The following is a 25,583-nucleotide window of genomic DNA, read 5'->3' as shown; positions in this document are numbered from 1 at the left end:
GAAACAAAATCATGAGTATTTTACAAAATGGAAATGCTAAAAAGAATGAGTTTATCATCAATAGCATAAACACTTATTAAGTGACTACGGTGTGCAGAACCCTGTGATTGGCAGTTGGGGAGAAAACAAGTATAGATAAGGAAAAGGTTATAGTCTAGTGGTCTATGGAACATTTTGCTGTGACCAAATCCATGTAGTCAATCCAGTTTTATGGTCAAAGACATTGCCCTGCCATTTTGAAAAGGTATTCCATTGATAATCCTGAAAGACTTATATGGGGACTGCTATCTACCTCCAGAGAAAGAACTATTGGAGTCAGATGGATGTGTATCAAAGCATAATCTTTTACATCAGTGTATTTATGATTTCATTTTGGGGTTTTGTTTGTATATGAGTTTGCCCTTACAATAATAACCAATATGGAAGTGAATTTTGTATAATAATAAAAACTTAATTTAATTAAAAAAAAAAAAAGAAAAGTATCCCATTGGTCAAAAAAAAAGACTAAACAAGAATGTGTCAGTGTATTAGGTCAAAGGCTTCATTAGTGCTGGAAAAACAACTAAAACAATAGGACCTAATGACATTATCAGAGACATCATTATCTTTAGAGTATATTCAGTTAGTATGGTGAAAGAGGGAATATTGCCTAAAAGAGAGGTTGGCATTGGAGTCAGAAAGATACAAGTTTACATCCTGCCTCTGACATACTGGCAGTGTAACCTTGATGAAATCCTTATCTTCTTACTGCCCCCTGGTAACTCCATTAGACTAAAAGGGGTAGAAATCTATTTGTACTAATAGAGGTATTTTCTTCAAAGGAAGTTTCGATTATAGGGGGAGAGAGAGAGAGAAAGAGAGAGAGAGAGAGAGACAGAGAGAGAGAGAGAGAGACAGAGAGAGAGAATTAAATAAAAGGATAGATAGATAGATAGATAGATAGATAGATAGATAGATAGGCAGACAGATAGAAAGATAGCCAGATGAGTAAAAGTAGGGAGTAGGCTCAAGAAAACTGAGTTCTGTTTGATTCACATACTGTGAGATTTCTTTCCTCCCTCCTTTCCTTCCTTCCTTCCTCCCTTTTCCCCTCCCTTTCTTCCTTTCTTCCTCCCTTTTCCCTTCCTTTCTTCTCCTCCCTTTTCCCCTCCCTTCTTTTCTTCCTTCCCTCCTTCCTTCCTTCCTTCCTTCCTTCCTTCCTTCCTTCCTTCCTTCCTTCCTTCCTTCCTTCCTTCCTTCCTTCCTTCCTTCCTTCCTTCCTAGCAATTTCAAATTTTGTTGAATCTATGATTCTAAAACACATAATTATTAACACCAACCTACTTTTTTTTTTTAATATAGAGAAGACCTACAGAGTGGAGTTATTTCCTGGGAATAAAGTGGGTCTTCCTATAAGATTGTCCTTAGGTTTTAAGTTTGATAGTATCACAAATGCTGTGCTTGAGAAAAAATGTAAGGAAATATAGCTGGTAGAGTAAAACCTTCATGAGGGCAGCAGCTTATTTTTCTGGGCCCCTTCTGCATTTAAAAGCCACTTAATAGATATTGACTGAATGAATCGTCCTATGCCACAAAGATTTCTTCATGATGTAGGGAAAGAACATGTCTACGATTCAAGAATCAGGGGTCAAGTCCCAATTTTAGAGATTTACTCTGCATATCCTTGGACAAATAATTTAACCATCCTGTAAGGTCAGTTTGTTCTTCTGAAATGAGAGGATTGAATTGGTGGCCCCCAAAAATAGTTAGGTTGGACAATAGATAAATTAAGGGATCTGAAGTCAGGAAAACTTGAGTTCAAATCTGGTCTCAGACACTAACTCTGTGACTTTAAATAAGCCACTTAAACCTTTGTTTGCCTCAGTTTCTGCAACTATAAAATAAGGATTATATCACAGGTTTGTTGTGTGGATTAAATGAGATAATATTTGTAAAGTGTTTAACCCCATGCCTAGCACATAATAGATGCACTAAAATTGCAAATTATTTATTGTTATAATAATGATCATCATTATCCCTTATAGCTTTAAAACTATGATCTAGTCATCAAGGTAGACACTTTTACCACTCAAAAGCATTGCAATGGTCCCCTGTACCTTCACATATGGTCTTCATGAATTGATTTTGACTGAAAAATAAAATCACCTTCTAGTGAAATAATGAAAGTACATTTCTAATTCTATGACCTTGCATTTTAGTCCAGTTGTTTCTTTAACTAGGAGAAGAGTTCTAATTATGTGAAGGACTGAGTAAATGTTCTTGACTTTATTTTGAACTGACATTTCTCCTCCTGAATTTGCAGGCCTCCTCTGTCCTCACGGTGCTTCTTCTTCTTGAGGGAGGAATGTTCTCCTCCTCCTCTCCTCCCTCCTCTGGAGTGTTAGAGAATATCTTCCAGCATATTGATCTTCATCAAAATGAATTTATTCAGGTAGGGGAGAAAAAAAGGCCCATGTACAAAGTATGTACAATTTTTGCATTTAGTCCTCAAATGAAGAGGGTGCATTGTCAGTGATTCCTTTTTGAAAAGCAGTGTGATATGAGAGAGAAGTCATTTAGAATCAGAGGACCTGTTTTCAAATTATGACTCTATCACTTTTGTGACCTTGAACAAATTATTTCTCTTCTGAGTCTAAGTTTTTTTTTTTTTATGGGTAAAGCAAGAGGGTTAGACTAGATGATCTCTGAGGTCCAAATCTGGGACTCTGTTATCTCCGAAATCCCATCCAGATGAGGAATTGAATCCCAGGATGCTTAAATAATTTTTCCAGGGTCACAGAGCTAATAATTGTCCAAAGGAGGATTGAAATGCAGTTCTTCCTAATTTTCAGTCCAGTGCTCTTGTCTATGACACTGGGCTGCTGTTTATCTATATTATAGTACTTCATGTTTTGCACTGTCACAAATATGTATTTTTGTCCAGTTGAGTGGCCCAAAACTTAGCCTAATTTTTTTTTTTGCATTGGATGATTAAATTGATAGTAATTTAGAAATTTTAATGAGGATTTACTGAGTAGGATGGCATTAATAGAAAGAAATCATAACTTGAGTTTTGAAGTCCAAATATACTTTTCTCTACTCCTGAAAATATACCACCAGGTAACAGCAATGATGATAGCAAAGAAATCAGAAAGGCAGCAAAAAAATCCAGGCTAGAATTCTTCCCTCTGAATTCCTGGTCAAAGAAAGTACTTGGATAAAACAGAATTTGCTCCACAGGTGAACAATTAAATTCTATTCAAAGTGGGTCAGCAAAAACACGGGCAATTTTATCTAGAAAGATCATGAATGGAACATAAGATGTAGAATATTAAGGCCAAAAGTCCAAGACCATTTTTAAGTGAGAAAATCATTGAAATAAAAATATAGAATTAAAAGAATATACTATAGCCTAATATCCATCAAAAAGTACAGAAGATCAGAGGGTTGATTGGCCATTTCAAACAAAGGTACCAAGTCAGAAATTCAATCTTTAAACTTCAATGTGAGACAATTGGAAGAAAGGCAGTCTGGACTCTTGGTTACAAGGCTGTCCTTGGAAACAAGAACACTTGGGTTCAAGTTCTGCCTTCATCTGATATGGATCATGTGACCATTGAACAAGTCACTTAACCTCTTAGTATCCTATGGACCTCTCTAAAACTAAATAACAGATTATCTCTATAAGTTTGATTGGAGTTTCCACACTAGAAAGTTTCCTATACCAATGAAATCACTAACAATAATAACAACAACAAAAAATAAAAATCCCTTTACAATTCTTATTATTTTAAGCAAATCTGGTGTACTACATTCCAAGATGTATTAAGGTAGCACAGGAATGAGTAGTATCCAAGATGAGATGAGAAAAAAGACAAGGTCATAGAATGACCCTATGCTGGAAAAAAATCAAGAAAGAAGGCTGGCCAAAATCCTTAAAATTCTCAGCAGGGAACAAAGATTCACTCTTCATTGGTCAATATTTCAAAGGCAATATAAACCTGCTTAGTTCTTGATAATGCTATCAAAAAGGAAGCCATTGGTGGTCCCTTGAAATTCTGATCTCATGAAATAATTATATTGACCAGAAAAATGACATACTTTTTAGAAAGTCCTTCTATACCTGAAGTTCTTGATAAAAGCTTTACATCTCATAGCAATAATTTTTAAACCCCCCATTTTTCTGCCAATACTCTGTCTAATTGGATAACTCCATGAATAACTGACACTTTGTTAGTTCTTCTATCTTTATATCATTTTGATTATAGTTTGCTTGTTTTTAGACAAAGGAAAAAGAAGGTAATTCAGTAGATAGAGATTTGATATGTGCACAAATACTTAGGGGGCAGATTTCTCTAGGTATCATTGTACCCTCCCTCTTCTCCCTTCTTACACTAACTAGATCACTGACTTTCCTCATAGTCGCTTAAGGAGTGGGTGGGCATTGAGAGTGATTCTGTTCAGCCCCTACCTCACTTAAGACAAGAAATCTTCAAGATGATGGACATAGCTGCAGACAAGCTTCGACACTTAGGAGCCACTGTGGATTCAATAGACATGGGATATCAGCAGGTAATGCACCTCATCTTCCTTCTGTTAACCATTGAAATTCTCTGATCTTCAATTGTCCATCTAATTTATTTTTTTAAGATTATTTGATATTTTTATTTAAGAACAATAGCACAGGGTAAATAGCAGTTGGTTTTGTACAAGTCGGTCCCTTTCAAAAGAAAGAAAGAAATCCAGTTCTCCACTTCTTCCTTCAAAGAAAATCCGCTATCCTTGAGGGATGCAGATGAACACCATGAAGTCTTTTTGCTTTTTTTTGGTTTAGTGTCTCTACTTCACCAAATATCCCTTAAGGAAGTCTGATTTGCTATCCAAAGAAGTCAGGTCTACTATCACTAACCTTACAAGTGGATTCAAATAACAAACATTTCTTAGTCACAGGAGGGAAGTAGGGGATTGTTGCCAGCTCCTCATTCCCAAATGCCAACCAGTCTTATTGTACCCCATTCTTCAGCTATTTAATTAATCATATTGTCCTCACCCCCATGATGCTGCCAATCCTATATCCAACTGTATCTTTTCCTTACCTGTACTTTGTTCTAATTTCATAAAAAGTGACTGTGTCTCCTCTCAGGGCATTTTGCTAAACTGAGGCAGCCATGCCATGCTAATAAAATTATCATCTTGCTTTGAGAGAAAAAAATAGGTCTTCTTCATTTTTCTTTGATTTCTTTGGATCACAGACCTAGTAGTGGTATTTCTGAATCAAAGGGAATACCCAGTCTTATTTATCACTCCACCAGTAATGCATTGGTGTACCAATTTTCCCACATCCCTTTCTGCATTTGTAATTTTCCTTCTCTGTCGTATTAGCCAATCTATATAATAAAGACACTCTCCAAGATTAACAAAATAATCTAATTTCTAACAAATATGATGATGCTTATTTTCATTGATGACAGAATATCTGATAACATTTTTCCTTCAATATATTTGTCCATTCCCATTTTACTTTCTCCTAGATTTTATTTAAATTTAAGATTTTAATCTTAAAAGTAAGATTTAAAATCCTATTTTAATTTAAGATTTTAATCTTAAAATTAAGAATTTAAAATCCTACCTAATACCACCTCACACCTATTAGATTGACTAACATGTCAGTAAAAGAAAATGACAAATGCAGGAAAGGAAGTGGAAAAGTGGAGACACTAACACACTGTTCATGATCTAGCCATTTAGGAGAATAATTTGGAACGACAGCTAAAGTGCTATGAAACTATACATACCCTTTGACCCAGCAACATTACTACTACGTCTATATTCCAAAAAGATCAAAGAAAAAGGAAATAGATCCATATTTACAAAAATATTTATAGCAGCTCTTTTTGTGTGGCAAAGAGAAGTTGAAGAAATGTCCATCAATTGGGGAATGGCTGAACAAGTTGTAATGAAACAAAAATACTTTAAGAAAGGACACAGGAAATGATTTTAGCAAAATACAGGAAGACTTAGATGAACTGATGCCAAATCCTATGTTTCCAGGTTCTCCAGAAGACATCCTATTTTTTTCCCTTCTTTTTATTTATTTATTTTAACATTCCTTTAAAAAAATTGGAATTCTAAATTCTCTTCCTACCTCTGGCCCCACCCCTATTGCCTGAGAAAGCAAGCTATATGATAAGACTGTGATACTGTTTTGTTGTTGTTGTTTTTTAAATCCTTACCTTTCGTTTCAGTATCAATTCTAAGACAAAAGAGTGATTCTAAGACAAAAGGGCTAGACAATCATGATTAAATTATTTGCCCAGGGTGACACACCTAGGGAGTGTCTGAGGTCAGATTTGAACCTAGATCCTCCCAACTCCAGTCTTGGTGTTCTGTCCATTGTGCTACCTAGCTGTCACAAACTGATAATATTTTAATATGTTCACTTATATTTTTGCAGCTACCTAATGGGCAGAACCTTCCAATACCTCCTGTTCTTCTGGCTGAACTTGGTAATGACCCGAAGAAGCCCACTGTGTGTATTTATGGTCACTTGGATGTGCAGCCTGCCAAAAAAGAGGATGGGTGGCTTACAGATCCCTTCAGCCTCATAGAAGTTGATGGTCAGTACTTTGCTCATTTTTGTTTCTTTGGCATAATTATACATCTAAAGCTAATTAGTTACTTATATAATTTAATGTGTTCTTCAATTTTGTTACATTGTCATTAAAGTCTCATTATCTTATTGGTTTCTTCCCAGTGGATTGGTCACCATCCCAAAAATAACTACTTTGAAATATCTTGGAAATATTTGATGAGACTTCACCCAAGATGATAGAAAAGGAGTCAGTTCTGCCTAAATCTCCTCCAAGAATTATAAATACTGTCCAACTCCTTCCAAATTCCATTAAAAAAAAAGGTTGAAAAGAAGAAGAAAAAAAATGAATGTATAAAAACCATAGGATAGTAGTAGCAGCATTTAGTATAGCACTTTAATGTTTGTAAATCATTTATTTCATTTGAAATTGACAGTATAAGATTGAGAAATGTATGATTATTCACATTTTAAAGTGAAGAAATAGACTGAGAAAGGTTGAGTGAATTGTCTAAGGTCACACAGTTATCAGAGATTGGATTCAAATCCACATCACTTCTGATTTCAGTTCCAATGCTCTTTCCACTATATTATGCTGCCTCTGGAGAAGGAGAGATATTATTATTATTATTATTATTATTATTATTACAACTGCCTATGGAGTCACAGAATCTTGCTGTCCTGGAGTCCTTGAGACTGTACAGAAACTTAGATCTCAGGGTATCGATGTGCTACCTCCTTCAGCATGCCAAGTAGAGTCATTTAGGACCTATTATCTCTCTGAGTTTTTGAGATACATCATGAATTGCTGAGGCCTTTATCTACCCTTTATTCTACCACATGTACTAAGGAGAGCCAGCCAGGCACATAATCATCTCAAGAATAGTTACTACTCACATACAGGCTCCATAAAGCTGGCAGAAAACAGCATACATGCACAGCCCACCAGAAACCAGGATGCCACTCTAGCATCCCAGTCTCAACATTCAGCCTAATCTGAAGAGAATCTCCAATGTCCCTGGATCCTTTTTCAGGTGGAGTCTCAGAACCAGATTGTTCCAGAACTCTGGAAGATATCTGGTACCTTACTAGAACACTGAGTATTCTCTCTGACTCTCTTTCCAAAATTCCAGACTTGATCAGAGAGGTATCTCTTGACCCCCTTATTTTCTATGATTGTCCAAAGCTTGAAGAAAATTTAGGTTTCCTGCCTTACTCCTCAATCAATAAATAATAAAAATAGCAAGCCCATGATGTAATAGAGCTGAAAAAGCAAATAACTGAAAGAAGAAAAAAAAACAGGAGTAATAGTTACAAAAGAAAAAGTAAGAAGCAAAAGAAGTCAGTCAGTTGGTTTCACAGATACCAAAATAAAAAATAGCTATGGCATTCTAAAACCTAATTAGAGAAAAATTTCCAGAGTGTACAACAACACACATCCCAGATGAATTTACAGGTCAATTCTTTCAAAATTCTCAAGGACTAATAATCCCTATGTTACATAGATTATGTTATTTACAAATATAGAGAATGATAGGATACTACCATGTAACTTTTATGAGGGAAATATGGTGTTGACTTAAAAACCTGGAAAAAGAACAATAAAAAATAAAATTAGAGACCTATTTCCTTAATGAATATAGGCATAGAAATGTCAAAATATTAATCATAAATACAGCAATATATTTTTAAAATTATACATCATGACAAAACAGGATTTATATAAGGCATTTAAGTCTGGCTCATCAGACAAACGTTCACATAATGCAACACGTAAACAAAAACCACTCAAAAATCTTTGTTTATATTAATAAATTTCTGTTGAAAAAACTCTAACATCTGCTCATAATGAAAATACTAAACCACATAGAAATAGAAGGATTTTTCCTCATCATAATAAAAGTATCTACCTTAAGCCAAAAGCTCACATAACATTCAATGAAAAAACAGAAATGTTCCCACCAAAAAAGGTACAAAACAAGTCAGCCCATTTTTATTAATTTTATTTGACATGGCTTTGGGAATTCTAGTCATTTAAACAAAAATAAGAAGAAAATATTGGAAATGAATTATTCAAAATATCATTATTTGTTGATATCATATTTATATCAGTAGAAAATCCAACAATTTCAACCAAGAAGTTAATGGTTAACAACAAATGAATTCAGCAATGTCACAGAATTCAAGATCAACCCAGGAAAAGAATTTGAATTTTTATTTAACAGCACTAAAAACAAAGAAAACAAATATTAAGCCCAATTTGTAATAACAACAAAACTCAAAAATATTTGGGAATTAGTCTATCTAGAAATAGATGATCTATAAATGGACAATGACAGAGCTATAATATTGAAATTAAGGGAATATCTAAATAATTGAAGGTCAATGATGTTCATGATGGATCAGATTAATATAATAAAAATGACCATAATTTCAAAATCACTTACATGTTTAAGGCAATACCATTCAAAATAGGTGCTTCTTTATAGAGATGGATGAAAGCATAATAAATGTATATGGAAAAATAAATAGCCAATAAAATTAAAGAAAAGTTAGGAAAATAAGTAATTTTGTTAGTCATATACTTCTAAACTTTAAAACATGTAAAGTAGTCCTCAAACTATCTGTTATTATATAAAAACAGATCAATAGAACACATTATAGTGCCAGATATCTAACCAAATGCACATAAAATACTAAAAATATGATAAACCACTGGCAGACAAAAACTGGGGAAATGGTTCATTATTAATAAGTGGACTTGGAAAAATTGCTTAGTAATTTAGTGGAAAATGGATTTGGACTCATATTTCATGTGATATACCACACTAAATTTTAGCTGGATAATAGACTTAAGCATACAAAGAGAAAAGATAGAAGAAAAGAGCATTTATCAGAATTGTGAAGAGAAGATATTTCTTTTAATTAGGGGGACTTATTAGGATTGACAAATGTATTTGATTGCATTAAGACAAAAGATTTCTGTACAACTCAAATAATATAATAAAAAAAGTAACAGATTGAAAAAATACTTATGGCAAAAGTGACATATAAAAACTCAACATATAAAGTATATAAGGAACTATTAAAACTTTCATAGGTCTGATTCAAAACATATAAATGGTCAAAGGCTATAAATGAGCAATTTTTAAAAGAGGAAACATAAATTGTTAATAATCACTTGAAATGCTAAATGTAAATAATTAAAAAGAATAAGAATTGAAATAACTTTGAGATAACACCTCAAATTGGCAAAAATAATTAAAACTCAGTGCTAGTGGGGCTGTAAAGAAACTGGTACACTCATTAATTGTTAGTGGAATTTCAAACTAGTAGAATCTTTTTGAAAAATATTCTAGCAGTACACAATAAAAATTACAAAAAATAATTGTGCCCTTTGATCCATTAATCCTAGTGTTCAGAATATATATCTTTAGAATATTAGCACAAAGAAAAAACTTTTATATTAAGGATTTTTAAGAAAGAAAGAAAGAAGGGAGGAAGGAAGGAGAAAGGGACAAAGGGGCAAAGGAGAAAGGGAGGAAGGGAGGAAGGGAGGAAGAGAAGGAGAGAATGATACAGGAATAGTTAAATGGTGTTACATTAATGTGATAGAATGTTATAATAAAATTCAGATTTAAAAGTATAAGGAATATAAAGAAATACTCAAAGACATTTGGAAATTATGAAAAATGTCAGATCCAGAAGAACAGAAAACACACTGACCACAAAAGGGAACAGGAAGAATGGACAAGAATGAATGAAACCTTGTGGAAATTGTAAAAGGAGTGACTGAAAAGTGATAACATTGGATGCATTGAGATTCATTTATTTAAATACAAATAGTTGCAAAATTGCAAAAAAAAAGGATTAATTAGTTATACTGATGCTTAATATTAAATTTATGTAAGGACAGGAATTGGATTTTTTTTTTCTTTATTATAGGGAACCTCCAACTGACAACTCTATCAATTTAGGACATCACTTCTACAATATAGAGTCTTACAGTTGTCTAGCGATCCAAGGAACAACTAGGTGGTTCAGTATATAGGATAGTAAGCCAGGAGTTCAGAAAGAACTGAGTTCAAATCCAGTCTCAGATACTTACTTGCTGTGTGACCCTGGGCAAGTGTGCCTTATTTTCCTCATCTGTAAGATGAGTTGGGAAAAGAAATGGCAAACTACTCCATTATCTTTACCAAGAAAACTGTCACAAAGTGTCTAACATGACTGAAACAACTGAACAACACTGACAGAGCACTGATAAATTGCAACTTATTCAGTCATACAGCCACTATGTACCAGAGGCAGGACATGAACACAGGTCTTCCTGTATCCAAATCCAAGGCTCCATCTTCCAGGTTGCCTCTTAAACTTTATGACTCATTAAAAATGAAAAGTATTTGGCTTTCCCCGAGAACTTACAAAAGATGATAGGGTTCCATCCCCTTCCCACAAGGAATCTTTGTTTTTTAGACCTTTACATATATAAAATAAGTTTTATTGATTACTTTTCTTTCTGTGATATTTTAGCAAACCAAATGAATAAAAATGTTGTTTTACCTTCAGTCCATTTTTCCTCTTGTCATATCATTTGATTTAGTTCTGCTGATTTTCTTTCATTTGTCAGAGGGACTATGAGCTCTTGAGTTGCTAGATGAATTAACTCACCAGAAAGATGATTTCTCAATTTAATGGTAAAAATCTTTTCCTGCTTAAAAATACTGAAACCAGAATTCACACTTTATGAAGAGAGAAGAAAAAAACAAATTATAGTATAACAAACCATCAAGAAGGACTTGAGGGGGAAGCTGGGTAGCTCAGTGGATTGACAGCTAGGCCTAGAGACAGGAGGTCCTAGGTTCAAATCTGGCCTCAGCCACTTCCCAGCTGTGTGACCCTGGGCAAGTCACTTGACCCCCATTGCCTAGACCTTATCACTTTTCTGCCTTGGAGCCAATACACAGTATTGACTCCAAGACGGAAGGTAAGGGTTTAAAAAAAAAAAAAGAAGAAGGACTTGGACATTTTTCATTCATACTCTACCTAATTGTAAAAAGAACAGATCAATTAAATGACATTTAATGGCACCTATGTAGATGCTTTCCAATGAGCAATAGTCAAGGGATCAACCTGTTACTAAGCCATTGAGATGTACTTTGTCTTACAGTGGACATCATAGGGTGATTATGAAATTTGTGCTTATGAAATGGTGCTTTGCAACTTCAGAACAAGATTTGCAAGGCCAAAATGCAAATGTGCTGTTAATATAATTATTCATCATGTTAGATTTGTTTAGAATTTCTTAAACTTGACAGAAGTGTACACAATGTTTCTGACCTTTATTTTCTTTCCCACTTGAAGGAAAACTTTATGGACGGGGAACAACAGACAATAAAGGACCTGTTTTAGCTTGGATTAATGCAGTGGCTGCCTTCAAAGCTCTAAACCAAGTATGTCACCAATGGGCTATAGTATTTAATTTTAAAGGATAACTGTGAGTAGAAAATGGTCATTAACCTAATGGAAATAATAACATACTTAGTCATTATGGAGTAAGGGCCAGAATGTGAGAGGTTAAAATATTAAAAGTCAGATAAGATATTTAAGAGTGTGGCCATCAGGAATTATTACTCAATTCCAAATGATTTTTTATGGTAATTTATTTACAAAAGGAGAAAAATGAAAGTAAGAAAATCAGAGAGAGTGGATATTTACTCCAGCCTGGTCCAAACCAGGCAGGGCTTAAGAGGCCCAGCAAAGGGGACCCAGAGGTAAATTAAAACAAGGGTTCTAGGCACTAGGCCTCCTCCAAGGCATGGGGCCTCTCTGTAGGCTAGTAACTCCAGAACAAGTCAGGGAAAGGAGTCAGCCTTTTTCACTCACCCACATGGTAGTTCTAATAGAAGCAGTCCAAGGTCCTCAGCCAGAGCTCCTCCAGGGTCAAGTTGAATGTGCAAGACCCTTTCACAGGAAGTTCTTGGCACTTTTAAAGACCATTACTTTTGTTACTTCCTGTGCCTTCCTTCCATTTTATGTGGACCAATTACAGCTAAAACTGATTTATCACCCACTTTCACACATGTGGGTCACAGACCTCCCCCACTTAAGGATAAGTATTTCAGTCTTTGACAATTAAGTCAGAAATTCAACAAACATCCTGTCAACTGCTAAAGGAGAGAAAGTTTAGATCAGATAAGACCTTTGACCTCAATTGCTTGCTATCTGTGGGATCATAGCATCATAGTTTTAGGATTTGAAGGGACCTTAGAGATTATTTAATCCAACCCTTTCATTCACTGATGAGGAAACAGACCCAGAGAGATTGTGGGGTTTGATAGAAAACAGACCCAAAGCACGCTTCTACTGTACCATACTATCTCTCATAAAGGGATAAAAAATAATGAGGCACAAAAATTATAGGTCATGTCTTTATACTGTTTATATATTATATTTATAAATATATATAATTATATATTATATATATAAGTATATAATAATATAATATAATTGATAGTGAGTGTGACTTATAAGATTTAAATTAATATCCAATACTTCAAGTATTATATTTTTAAAAGTTTATTATCTAACAAAATACAACCACATGACTAAATTTGTCTACCTGCTCAAAAGGTCCCCTCCACCAAAGCTGAGACAGGAAGACAAGAGAGAGAGAGATGGAACTGCACAGGATTCATATCCTGTCTACATCAGCACATAACAGGAAGAAAGTGGGGTGCTGGGAATTGTAGGTTTTTTAGGGTAACAGATTCTAATTACACAATTCCCCCTGGGATCCTCTGGGAGACTAGTTTTCCCAATGGATCATGTAAACATAATATTGCAATAATTTGAGGATAAAAGGGAAAGAGAACAAAACCAATGATTGCTAGGCACATTGGCAAAAAGCCAATTAGGGGCAGTCCCTTTTGGCATAAAAGTCTACATTAAAAACAAATGCATTCAACCCCCCACAGTCCAATTTCACTACATCCCAAAGCTCATTCTGGATCTTTTGGTGCAGTGTGAGGTTTCTGCAGGTATCTCCATGGAGCCTTCTGCAAGCAGTTCACTTCCTGGATTCTGGGAGGTAGCAAGTTTCTTATCCTAAAATTACTCTCAAACAAGAAAAACTTTTATAAAAACTAGAATTTTATGAAAATTATAGTCTCCCCTGAGGAGGGTGTTGACCAACACATGGATCAATTCAGGATACATTAATTTTCACTAAGAAAATAGCTTTAAAAAAAAAACAGCAGTATAGCAGTTAATTTAAAAAAAAAAACCTTTTGGGTCAGAAATGTCACCAAGAATCTAAATCATTCTGGTGAAAGGGTAGAGTAAGCTGATGAGTTACAAATAGGCAAAAAAAAAAAATCTAGAAGCCACTAGGCTCCCTTCTTGAGAGCCATCCAGAGATTCCATATCCCCTAGGAAAACCTTCTCACCTCCCAGATGAGACTGAAACAGCCTTATATGGCATGTCTTTATATATCTCATCCATTACATTTTTATAAATGTGGAGGTAAGGATTATAATAGTGCTATAGCACTTCACTTCAGCTACTAAATGGACCCTTACCTCTTGTTACAAACAACTCAAATGTACTTTTACAATGGTATTTTCTCCAGTCCAGTCATATGGGGAGGTACAAATAAAGACAATGTAATAGCACATATAGCTAATTGTCAAAACAGAGTAACTTAAAGCAACTTAGTGTAACAGAACTTAACAAACAAAATAAAATCTTAAAACAAGCAATCAGCAAATGCAATATATGTGACATGATACAAGCACTGAATTCAAGAGTCCTTTTTTCCAATTCTGATATAGAGACTTCCATAAAACAATGGAGTCTGAAAAGGTTTAAATTTTTCACTTCCAAACTCTTTAAAGTTCTTTCCCCTTTCCAGTATCATTATCCATCTAGATTACTTTGGTCACACCTCTGAGGTCTCCCATAGTGAGGGAGAATTCCACACTGAACATAATGTGAAGGAATTCCATATTGGATGTGTTGTAGAGACTGGGCAGGCCAGAATGTCAAGGGAATGTAGGGAGATGAATTTCTTCCCTGAATCTCAGGATTATTTAAGCTAATCCCAAGGACCAGTGCATCCAGGAGCAAGTAGGAAGAAAAGACATCTTAAAACTAGGAGCTGTTTGAGATAAGCAGGAAACTGGGCCATGCTTGCAATTCTACTTCCTATCTGTAGTTTGTAAGAGTAGCCTTCCTTCCCCTCCCCCCAGGAGTAAAAAACACCAGAGAACAGTTTGCTTCCCCTGTCACATGGACAGAGAGTTAAGAGGGTAGAAGCATCTCCTCAGGTAAAAGCCCTTAAGGAGGCTAATTTTTGCCCAAGAGAAACACACCCAGCCTTCCAAAGCAAGCAGTAAGCTAGCACTCAGGTGTTGGCAATGTAAGGGAAAGTGGGATTTATACTTTCGCAGCTCCATGGATAGAGGCTCCAAGGACTCCCAGCTTGTGTGTTCTAAAAGATGCAGCAATTGGCAGCAGCAGCTCAGCTGGGATCACCCAGGAAGTTAGCAGCAGGAGGAGGATCGGTAGCATCAATGGCTCAGCAAGGACCACCCAGGCAGTTAGGGAGGGAGGCAGGATCAGCAATAGGAGATGTGGTTTCTTTTCAAACTAATCTACTCAGAGAGAATTTAGGGTACTAAATCCTACTTCTGTGGTTGCCATAGGTGTTGGATTTAAATTAATATCCAATACTCAAATATTATATTTTATAAAGTTTATTATCTAACAAAATAGATCTACATGGTTAAGTATTTCTACCTGCTCAAAAAGCCCCCCAAGAACATAGGCAGTTCCAATTCCTTCTAGGGGTTCCAATATTGCCAGGACTCTTCCAGAGTTAATTAGAATACTCAGGGTCATCTTAACAGTGGGAGAGGGACTATGTCCTCCCTATCTTCTCCAGTACTTTGGACTCAGCTCCCACAGATCCCCCATGCCCTAGCATCCCTGAAGTGAACCTGAGAACTACCATGTAATTCCGTTTTCCAAGGCCAGAACAACCCTTTGACCACTGGACCCATATTCAAATCACAATAAACTTGTTCAACAACCATGAATACTTATACCTGTAGATCTAGTCTGGTCTAGAATGTCTGGCATTTTGTCCTTTTTGAATGACAGGATTATTGTTTTATATAAAACCTAAAAAGTACTAACTATGAACATTTAAAAATATCTGAACTTCATTGATGCCAGCCCACATTGTAAATCATTAAAGAAAAATCATTAAAAAAAAAAACCAGAAAAAATATCCTATGGCAAAAAAAAAAATGCTTTCATGTAAAAAGCCCTGTGAATTCTCACATCTCACAAACCTTGATTGCCAAAAAAAGCTTGGTGAGTGCCAACGATTTCCAGCAATTACTTATTGAGCAAGTGCTGCTACAGTGAGCTCTCATATCATTAAGATTTCAGTACTTTCAAAAGATTTGCTGAAACATATGGAAATACAATGGGAGACAGTTTTGTAATTCATTTTAGCTACATTGCCCTTCTCTAACTAAATGAATAAAGTTAACTTATTTTCTGATACAACCCTCATTTTTCCTTTTTTTAAAAATTCACTAATCTACGCTATTTCTTCTCATCATTAGTACTAATTAGTGTGATTCTCCTATACTAAACTTATACTTGCCTTCTGTTTCTCTGTCTACATTTATATTAGCCCAACACTTTCTGCTCTGGGAAAGGGCTTGAACCTTATTATTTCCTCATGAAGCTCATAAAGACCTGAAGTTATAAGTTATAAAGATGCCAAGAGATCAAAGGTGAAAAGGGGGAAAACATGTAAAATGTAGAAAGCATTCTTCCATGCTCAAACATTAACTAGAGAAGAAGTCAAGTTCCATTTTCCCCTAAAAGATCAAAGTCCTTTGAGAAAATTTAAATGATTAAAATGGTAGTTGAAAAGTAACATACTTGAAATAGAAATTATCCTAAGGCTCAAACATGAGAAAATCTTCTGAAGAAAGATATGTTGTCTTATGATTCTGAATATGTTGGAATTTTTGTCACTACTGTTGGTTTGTTACAAAAGAGAGATAAAGAAAAAATAAAAATGACAGAGCCCAGAATTGAGTCAGGAAAGAAAGGGGATAATGTCTTAAAGATGGACTGACCTGGGATTGAGTCTTTCTTTTTAGAAGGGGGAATAAAATGTCATTATTCTGAGAGAACACAGTGGAACTGTTTCTGACCTTGATGAATCTCCCCTTACTATTCTAGGAGCAAACATATTTTTTCTGTCATCATATGCTCTCCAAACATTGCTTGCCATACTCCCTGGGCCCAGATTCTCCTTATGTCTTGATCATTCTTAACTTTCCTTTGAAGCCCAGCACCAGTGCTATCATCTCTTGGACAATAGCACAGAATTTGATAGTTGGAAGAGATCTCAGACAGCAAGTCCAATCCATACATGAAAAGAATCCCCAAAGGGGTCAGATCTCATAGACCACTAAGTTCTGCAATTTCTTAATGCACATATCTTTAAATGTTATATATTGTCTCTGTGTGTATATGTATATATATATATATATATGTCATATGCAATATTATCATTATCTCTGCTTGTACCTCCTTCCCCAAAGGACCAGTGAGCAACTCCTTAAGACCTTGTCTTAGCTTGAAGTTTGTAACTTCCCCCATTTCTAGCATAGTGGCCTATCGATATGGAATGTCATAAAGTGATAAAGTGATAGAGAGTGAGTGAATTAGATCCTTCCTCACCAATATCAAAGCATTAAGCTGTTGTAATGCACCATACTATTTGACATCCATCAAGATTTAACTTTGTGTCCCTATAATGAAGGAAATTTGCACTATAAGATGAATAACACTTGTGAGAATAAAGTATTGAAAATATTATATGCACACTGAATTTGAGTATCCCCAGTTGAAGTGTATTTTGGTAGCATGATGGATAGAATGCTGGGCCTGGAGTCAGAAAGACTCTTCTTTATGAACATTTCAAATAAACAAAATGCATTGATAGAGGGAATTTTCTTATCAAGAGTTCCTATACCAACAAAATCATTGATTTGGGCAATATTTTTAAATTTTTTTAATTTAATTTTTAAAATTAAAAAAAAATTAACAGAGTAGCATGACATGAGCAATTCCTGACTATTGAAGAGCTGAGTATATATGTAATTCATTATTTAAATGTTTTATTTTTTAATTCAGGATATCCCCGTGAATATCAAATTTATCATTGAAGGAATGGAAGAAGCAGGTTCCATTTCATTAGATGAGCTTATCAAAAGAGAAAAAGAGCGTTTCTTCTCTAGTGTTGACTACATCGTCATCTCAGACAACCTGTGGATCAGCAAGACAAAGCCTGCACTCACCTATGGAACCCGAGGAAATATCTATTTCACTGTGGAGGTAATGAAAAGCTGCCAGAAAGTTGAGTGAGAAATATGTGGTTGGTACAAGGTAAAAGGAAACCAAACTGATACTTCTACTCTAGGGCAAGTTATTATATTATATTATATTATGTTATGTTATATTATATTATATTATATTATATTATATTATATTATATTATATTATATTATATTATATTATATTATATTATATTATATTATATTATATTATATTATATTATGTTATATTATATTATATTATATTATATTATATTATATTATATTATATTATATTATAATATATTATATTATAATATATTATATCATATCATATTATATCATATCATATCTATAAATATACATATTATATATAAATATATATTATAATTATCAAAGCAGTAACCACACAAGAAAGTACTGATTGAATGACCCAATTAGAATCGAATTACTACTCCAAGGTTATATAAAAATATTTAAATCTTATCTAAACCATATATTCCTATACACACTTATGAATATATGGATATATCTGATCTCTGAACGATCTAAGGTAATCTGCTATTTTACTAATTGTGCTTGTAAAAATGTAGTTTCAACAAACATTTTTCAAGTATTTACAACATACATCATGTAGGCACTAGGCATGCATACAGATTAAAAAAGGAAAGAACCCCCCTTGATGAAGAAAATCAAACATACACAAATATATATAAATACATACATATATATATATATATATATATGTTATATATATACACATAACACCACTTCCCCAAATGCATAGCTGTGGAGAACATTCATTGCCCTGGGCATCATCCTTCCCAGGAATTTTTGCAGATTTTAAATTAAGGGGCAGCTAGGTAGCACAGTGGTTAGAGCACCAGGCTGGAGTTGAGAGGATCTGGCCTCAGACATTTCCTAGCTGTGTGCTCCTGGGCAAGTCATTTAACCTCAATTGCTTAGCCCTTAGCACTCTTCTGTCTTGGAATGAATATGAAGACAGAAGTTAAGGCTTTAAAAAAAAGTTTGAATTATGCTAAAACACAACCTGAGAGCATTATTTCCTAAGCAGTGATGTTAATGACTTCCATTTCACTAGCATTACACCACTGATTATGGAAGTAACTGAGGTTCTTCATGCTGAAGAAGAAAGTGTTGTTCTACATTGTCAAATACTGAACCCATTGGATAAATCTGGTTCTCCTATCATTAATTAAAATGCAAGAAACATAATCAGAACTCACTATTTTCTCTTTGAATTAAAAAAAAGTATTATTATATTCTTTATGACAAAATCAGAAACTTTCATTCAATTTGCTCTGATTGCCTTTTGGCAGAATGCCAAGGAAGTCTTGGTGGTGAGGTGCAGTAGGTTTCCAATGAGGAGAATAACCATCTCAGTAACTTAGAAAACAGTGCCTTCCCTCTAGTGATTGTCCACAGCTTATTTAGTGTATATCTTATTTGTACATATTTGTTTGCATGCTGTTTCCTCCATTAGACCATCAGCTTCTTGAGAACATGGACCAAGGTTTTTTGTTGGGGTTTTATAATTCCTTTTTTGGTATCCTTAGTCCTTAGCCCAGTGACTGGCACAGAGCAAGGGATTCAGAAATGCTCTTCAATTTGACTATCACTTCTCTGTAAAAAGTTTATGGACTGGGGCAACTAGAGAGTCAGGCCTAGAGATAGGAGGTCCTGGGTTCAAATGTGGCCTCAGACACTTTTAGCTTTGTGATCCTGGGCACGCCACTTAACTACCAATTGCCTAGCCCTTATTCCTCTTCTGCCTTGGAACTGATACTTAATATGGATTCTAAGACAGAAAGTAAGGATTAAAAAAAAGTTTATGGTCTACAAGTAAGGATATTGCATGAACTATCTTATGCTGCTACAGTCATGGTTTGCTTTGCTTCTCTCTTTCCTTGTTTCAGGGAAGAGTTCTACAGAACAGGGACAGTAGAGCAATTATTGAGAAATGATAGTGTTATAAAAGACAAAAAAGCATCAATAAAACATTAAACACCACCACCATCAAAAGACAACACTGTACTGACCATCTGAGTCAGAGGAATGATTTAAGATCCTTTCCCACTACACAGAAATTTTCCCAGAATATTTTAATACCAGATAGACAATAAAGCTTTTGTCCTCTTGGGGCTCAATCATTAGGGCCACTAGAGGTCCCTTAAGTTCAACCCTAACACTCTTCTCTTTATTCACTAACCTGCTGTATGACTTTGGACAAGTTACTTTATCTCTCCAGCCTTTATTAATCCATTATGTCTCTTCTTAACACTTTCTGGTTGATGAGTCTAAACAATTACATGATCTAAAAGACCATTGCCCAAGATATTCCAATATATGGAAATAGAAACATCTTTTCTGACTTCCCCCAGAAAGCCCTAGGGAGTAATCTGAAGAAAAGATTTGATTAAGAATAAGCAAGGTACAGAATAGTCACACAAATATTCAAGGAATTCAGAATAACTGTTGGATGGCCTTTATCAGGGAAAATAATTGTTTTAGGTTGTGACTAAACTGTAAACTCCATGATATCAAGATTATATCTGTCAGACAAAAAGAAAGTTTTTGGGAAAGGGGACGGACCTTATGAAAGTGTCATTTTAAAAAGATTAATCAGGCAATGCTTTGAAGAGTGAATTGAAGCAGAAAAATACCAATTAAGAGCGTACAGTAATACAGACTTGAAGTGATGGCAAAAGGAATGTAGAGGAAAGAATGGATCCAAGAAAAATTAAAAGAACGAGCCTATAGGATTACTATTCAACATACTTCTATTAAACATCTACCCTGTGTAAAGCACAGAAGATGTTTTGACATTTTGATAAAACACTATACTTGTTCCCATGAAGCTTAAAGCTAGTAGGGAATAACACATATTCAAACAACTATAATATAAAATAATTTGGAATGTGGAAAAGCAAAGTCCTGGGTAGTGTTTCAGCAGGAAAATGTTGTTGCTGACTAAAGAATTAGGAAGGATTTAAATTGGGCTCTAAGAGATGGATGGTAGAAATTACCAGGAGGTCAAGTTGGGAAGGAGGCACATTCTTGACATAGGGAACAGCATCAACAAAGACACAGAAGGGGAAAAGTGATTGAGTATGCACAAAAGAGGGCAAGTAATCCAATTTATCTGGAATGTAGGCTTTGTGGAAGAGTGGAGTAAGACTTAAGGCTATAAAGATGTTGAAGGGCATCCTGTTTATGGAATGGCCATGAATATCAAGATACAGAATTTGAACTTCATTTAATAGGCAGTTAATACCTTTGAAGAGTCTTAAGTAAAGGCCTTTCTGGCATCAGTGTAGAAGATGGATTAGAGGTGTGGAAGAATGGAAGTTGGAGAATTGGCTGGGAAGCTATTATAATACTTCAGCCAGGTGATAATGGGAAGCTGGACTGACATGGCAGGCAGGAGAAAGAGAGGAAGAAATGGATTTAATTCATATTGTAATGGAAAAATCAATCAACTGGATTTACTAACAGATTGGGTGCTAGAGGACAAGAAGAAGATCATCTGTATTCAGACGATATCAAGGTTTCAAACATGGAAGACTGGATGAATACTAGTGCTACTAAAAGGAATAGTGAATTCACAGAAGGAAGATCTATCACAAAGCCAATAAATGACAGTGATGAAATTAAGATATTCAGATTCCAAATCCAGTGTTCTTTCCTCTATACCAATGGTGGAGCCAAGATTGTAGGAAACTGAGGAAAGAATGGATGATGAAGAAATGGAAACATTGAGTACTGTGAATCTTGAAATTTCTCAGACTTGTGAATGTTAAAAATTTCCACATTGGGTAATTCTCCATTGGAACAATTCCCTACTGGGAACATTCCCCATTTTGGATGTGAGAACTCTACTTGGATCAGAAATGGGAGGACCTCTACTCCACCCGTACTTAGGACTGCTTTAGGGGAAAAAACTCCTTGCTAAACAATGAAAGTACTTTAACCCATACTTATAATGAGGCAAAAAGTTCTTTAAGCCATGCCTATTTTTAGAATTAATACAATGGGGTGCTAAGTACCTATTAAAGGTCAGGCAACTTGTAAACTTGCCAGGAGCAAAGAGGTGAAAACTTATTCAGAAGTTTTTTCTGATTCAAACTTACTAAAGGGATTAGTCAACCCAGCAGTGTTCTTAGAATGGGCTGTCCTTTGGAAAATGTCTACTGTGACTGGTAGATGGAAGAACTTAGGGGAGGTGACATAGGAGAAAACCCCCTATATAAGAAAAAGCAGAATCTCTTATGAGGATCGCTTGAGAGACAATCCGTTTGGAAGCTCTTGAGGAGAGGCTCTGGAGAAGGGAAGCTCTTGGAGGACAATCTCTAAGGAGGTCTCTCTGGAGCTCCTCTGAGGGGACTCTGTCCCTCTGGAGGCTCTTGAGAGAGACCCTTTGAAACAGTCTCTGGCCGGAAGGCTCTTTGAGGAGGACTCTGGCTGGAACTCTCTCTGAGGAGACTCTGTCACTAGAATCCTTGTTTAAACAGACCTTGTGGTGAGTGATAAAAGACTGACTGACTGATCTCTCTCTCTTAAGACTCAGGTCTAGGCCATGTTGGCTTAAGGCCCTTCATACTTATTTCCTTTTTCTCTCTTTTCTTTAATTCCTCATTGTATTATTAATTAAATTCTCTATAAAACCCAGTTGACTTGGATATATTCATAATTGGAATATTTCCCTGGCGACCACCTTATATTTGATTTAAAACCAAGACACTGTAGTGAAACATATTTTCTGCGGTCACAATTTGCTCACCCACTCTTATATCTACTATAATTTATATCTTCCACTATTTTACTCACTACAGTTTATGACTTCCACTATTTTAAATGTAACAGTACAGTTTATTCACAATGTTTGGTTGTAAAAAGGAGAAAAGTCAGTAAGGTCAAAAAGAAGGTTATAGGACTTCAGAACATAAGTACTTATATGGGTGTTGTTGCTTAAGCAATATCTTTTTAAAATGGAAAACTAGTGTTAAAGCAGTGAACACAGAGAAACAAACAAACCAAACAAACAAACAACAACAAAAAAACAAACCAGTAAATCACTTGCCTCTTTTCTTTCAGGTGAAATGCAGGGATCAAGATTTTCATTCAGGAACTTTTGGTGGCATTCTCAATGAACCCATGGCTGATTTGGTATCCCTTCTTGGTAACATTTTATTTCTTTTCATTCATCAGTCATCATTTAGGCATAAACAAATTCTCTAAACCTCAATTTGATTTGAACTTCTGAGTACTGATGATCCCAGAACCTACACAGTTTTGAAGAAAGGCAGAATAGATGAGAGACAAGAGAAGGAATTAACCTTAATCCTCCCACAGATATAATCAGGCTAAATAACCTCAATTATTTCACTCAGACTTAAATAAAATCTATCCTCCTTTTCTCTTAGACCCCTCTTCTACTAACCTTGTGTTTTCTAAAAGAAGTTGGGAACTATAGAATGGGCATCAGAAGATCCAAAAGACCAAGAGAAGCATTGACTTAGAATTGGAAAGTTCTTTTTATATCTAATCTGAACCCTTCATTTTACAGAAAACCAAGATATAAAGAGATCTGCTTAAGGTCATGCAGGTTGTAAGTTGTAGGGTACCAAAAGCTGAAGAGGAAAATATCCTAATTTTTTAAAAAAGGAAGAAAACAGTCTGAAAACCATAAGCCTGTGACTTTCACCTTAATTCCTGGAAAAAATTCGAGAACACATCATTAAAAACATGGCTAGAGAACATTTAGAAATTTAAGAGCAGGCACAGCTTCAAGAATAGGTGATGTCAGACTAAGCTAATTTCCTTTTCTTGACAGGTGTACCAAATTGGTAAATCAGGTGAATGCTCCAGAGACAGCTTGCCTAGGTTTTTTAATAAAGCTTTTGATAAAAGTATTTCATGCTAATATTATGTAGAAGATGGAAAGATATGGACTAGTTGATTGTCGTATGGTTAGATGGATTCAGAACTGGCTGAATGGCCAGATTCAGTCATCTTTAATGGTTCAGTCAACTTGGCAGAATATTTCCAGTAGAATGCTTCGGGCACCTATCTTGGCCCTGGGCCATTAACATTGATTTGGATAAAGACATAGATAGCTTTCTCATGAAATCTGCAGATGACATAAAACTTGAAGAAATAGCTAATACACTGGATGTCAGGATCAGGATCTAAAAAGATCTTGACAGTCAAGCATTGGATTGGAATTAATAAAAAGACATTCAGTAGGGATAAAGCCATTGCCTTACACTTGGGTTCAAACAATCATTTTCACAAATAGAGAGCTGGTGGGGGTGGCATATGTTTGCTTAATAGCTGCTCTGAAAAAGATATGAAGATCAATGGACTGCAGTGACTCCATAAGACTCCGCAGTGTGGTATGGCAGCCAAAAAACGTCTGGGCTACGTTCAAAAAGACGCAGCTTCTAAGAATGAGGAAATGATACTTTGGCATAGTCAGACCTGTGATATTATATTCAGTTCTGGGTACTATAGTTTAGGAAGTACATTGATCAGGTAGAGAGCATAGAGGAGGGTAACATAGGTGGTTAAAGTCCTTGAGTCCATGAGGATTGGTTTAAAAAAAACTGGGGGTGTCTTAACTTAGAGAAGAGCAGACTAAGAGTGGGGAGGGGAAGAATACATGATAGCTATTTGCAAGAAGTTCAAAGGTGTGGAGTTACACCATGTGGAGTAAGGATTGAACTTATTGTTTGGTTCCAAAGGCCAGAACCAGAAGCTTTGAATAGAAATTGAAAGTGATAAATCTGGAGAGTAGTTTGGCAGAATCTTGGTATAAACCAATATCTTACACCATTTATTAAGATAAGATCAAAATGGATATATGATCTAGGCATAAAAGGAGATATTATAAGCAAATAAGAACAGGGAACATGTTCCCTGCTAGATTTATGGATAGGAGAAGAATTTGAGTCAAAAAAGTTAATGAGCATTGTGAAATGTAAAATGGGTCATTTTGAATACATTAAGTTGAAAAGGTTTTGTACAAATAAAATGTTGCCAAGATTAGAAGGAAAGCAAAAAATTAAAAGAAAAATTTTACAATCTCTCAGATAGAGGACTCATATCTAAAATATATAGAGAACTTTGTCAAATTTATAAGAATAAGAATCATCCCCCAATTGATAAATAGGCAAAAGACATGAACAAACAATTTTCAGATGAAGATACATGAAAATATATATATATATATGTAAAAATGAAAAAATACTCGAAATCACTACTGATTAGAGAAATGCAAACCAAAACAATTCTGAGATGTGGTCTCTCACCCATCAGACTGGCTAAAATGACAGAAGGGCAAAATGACAAATTTGGAGGGGATATGGAAAAACAAGGATATTGATGATGCACCATTGGTGGAATTGTGAACCGATCCAACCATTTTAAAAAGCATTTTGGAATTACATCCAGGAAATTATAAAACTGCATATACCCTTAGCAATGGTCTGTTTCCCAAAGAGATCAGGGAAAAAGGAAAAGATCTCATATGTTCCAAAATATTTATTAGCAGCTCTCTTTGTGGCCACAAAGAATTGGAAATTGAGGG

The 25,583-nt window shown here is 35.1% G+C and overlaps 1 protein-coding gene across 2 annotated transcripts in view; it reads left to right on the top strand.

Moving 5' to 3' along the window:
* CNDP1 (carnosine dipeptidase 1) overlaps positions 1 to 25,583 on the top strand; it is a 94,857-nt gene that overhangs the window by 48,358 nt on the left and 20,916 nt on the right. For both annotated transcript variants that reach the window (XM_056823577.1, XM_056823578.1), the window contains exons 2-7: positions 2,303 to 2,431; positions 4,402 to 4,551; positions 6,434 to 6,596; positions 11,933 to 12,021; positions 17,796 to 17,996; positions 23,090 to 23,174. In XM_056823577.1, the coding sequence (XP_056679555.1) occupies positions 2,303 to 2,431; positions 4,402 to 4,551; positions 6,434 to 6,596; positions 11,933 to 12,021; positions 17,796 to 17,996; positions 23,090 to 23,174 (817 nt within the window). The remainder of the gene's footprint in view (positions 1 to 2,302; positions 2,432 to 4,401; positions 4,552 to 6,433; positions 6,597 to 11,932; positions 12,022 to 17,795; positions 17,997 to 23,089; positions 23,175 to 25,583) is intronic.

This window comes from Monodelphis domestica, chromosome 3, assembly GCF_027887165.1.
Source record: "Monodelphis domestica isolate mMonDom1 chromosome 3, mMonDom1.pri, whole genome shotgun sequence".
Taxonomy (NCBI): Eukaryota; Metazoa; Chordata; class Mammalia; order Didelphimorphia; family Didelphidae; genus Monodelphis; species Monodelphis domestica.
Note: the sequence above shows the minus strand (reverse complement) of the source record. Positions and strands in the feature narration are given on the sequence as shown.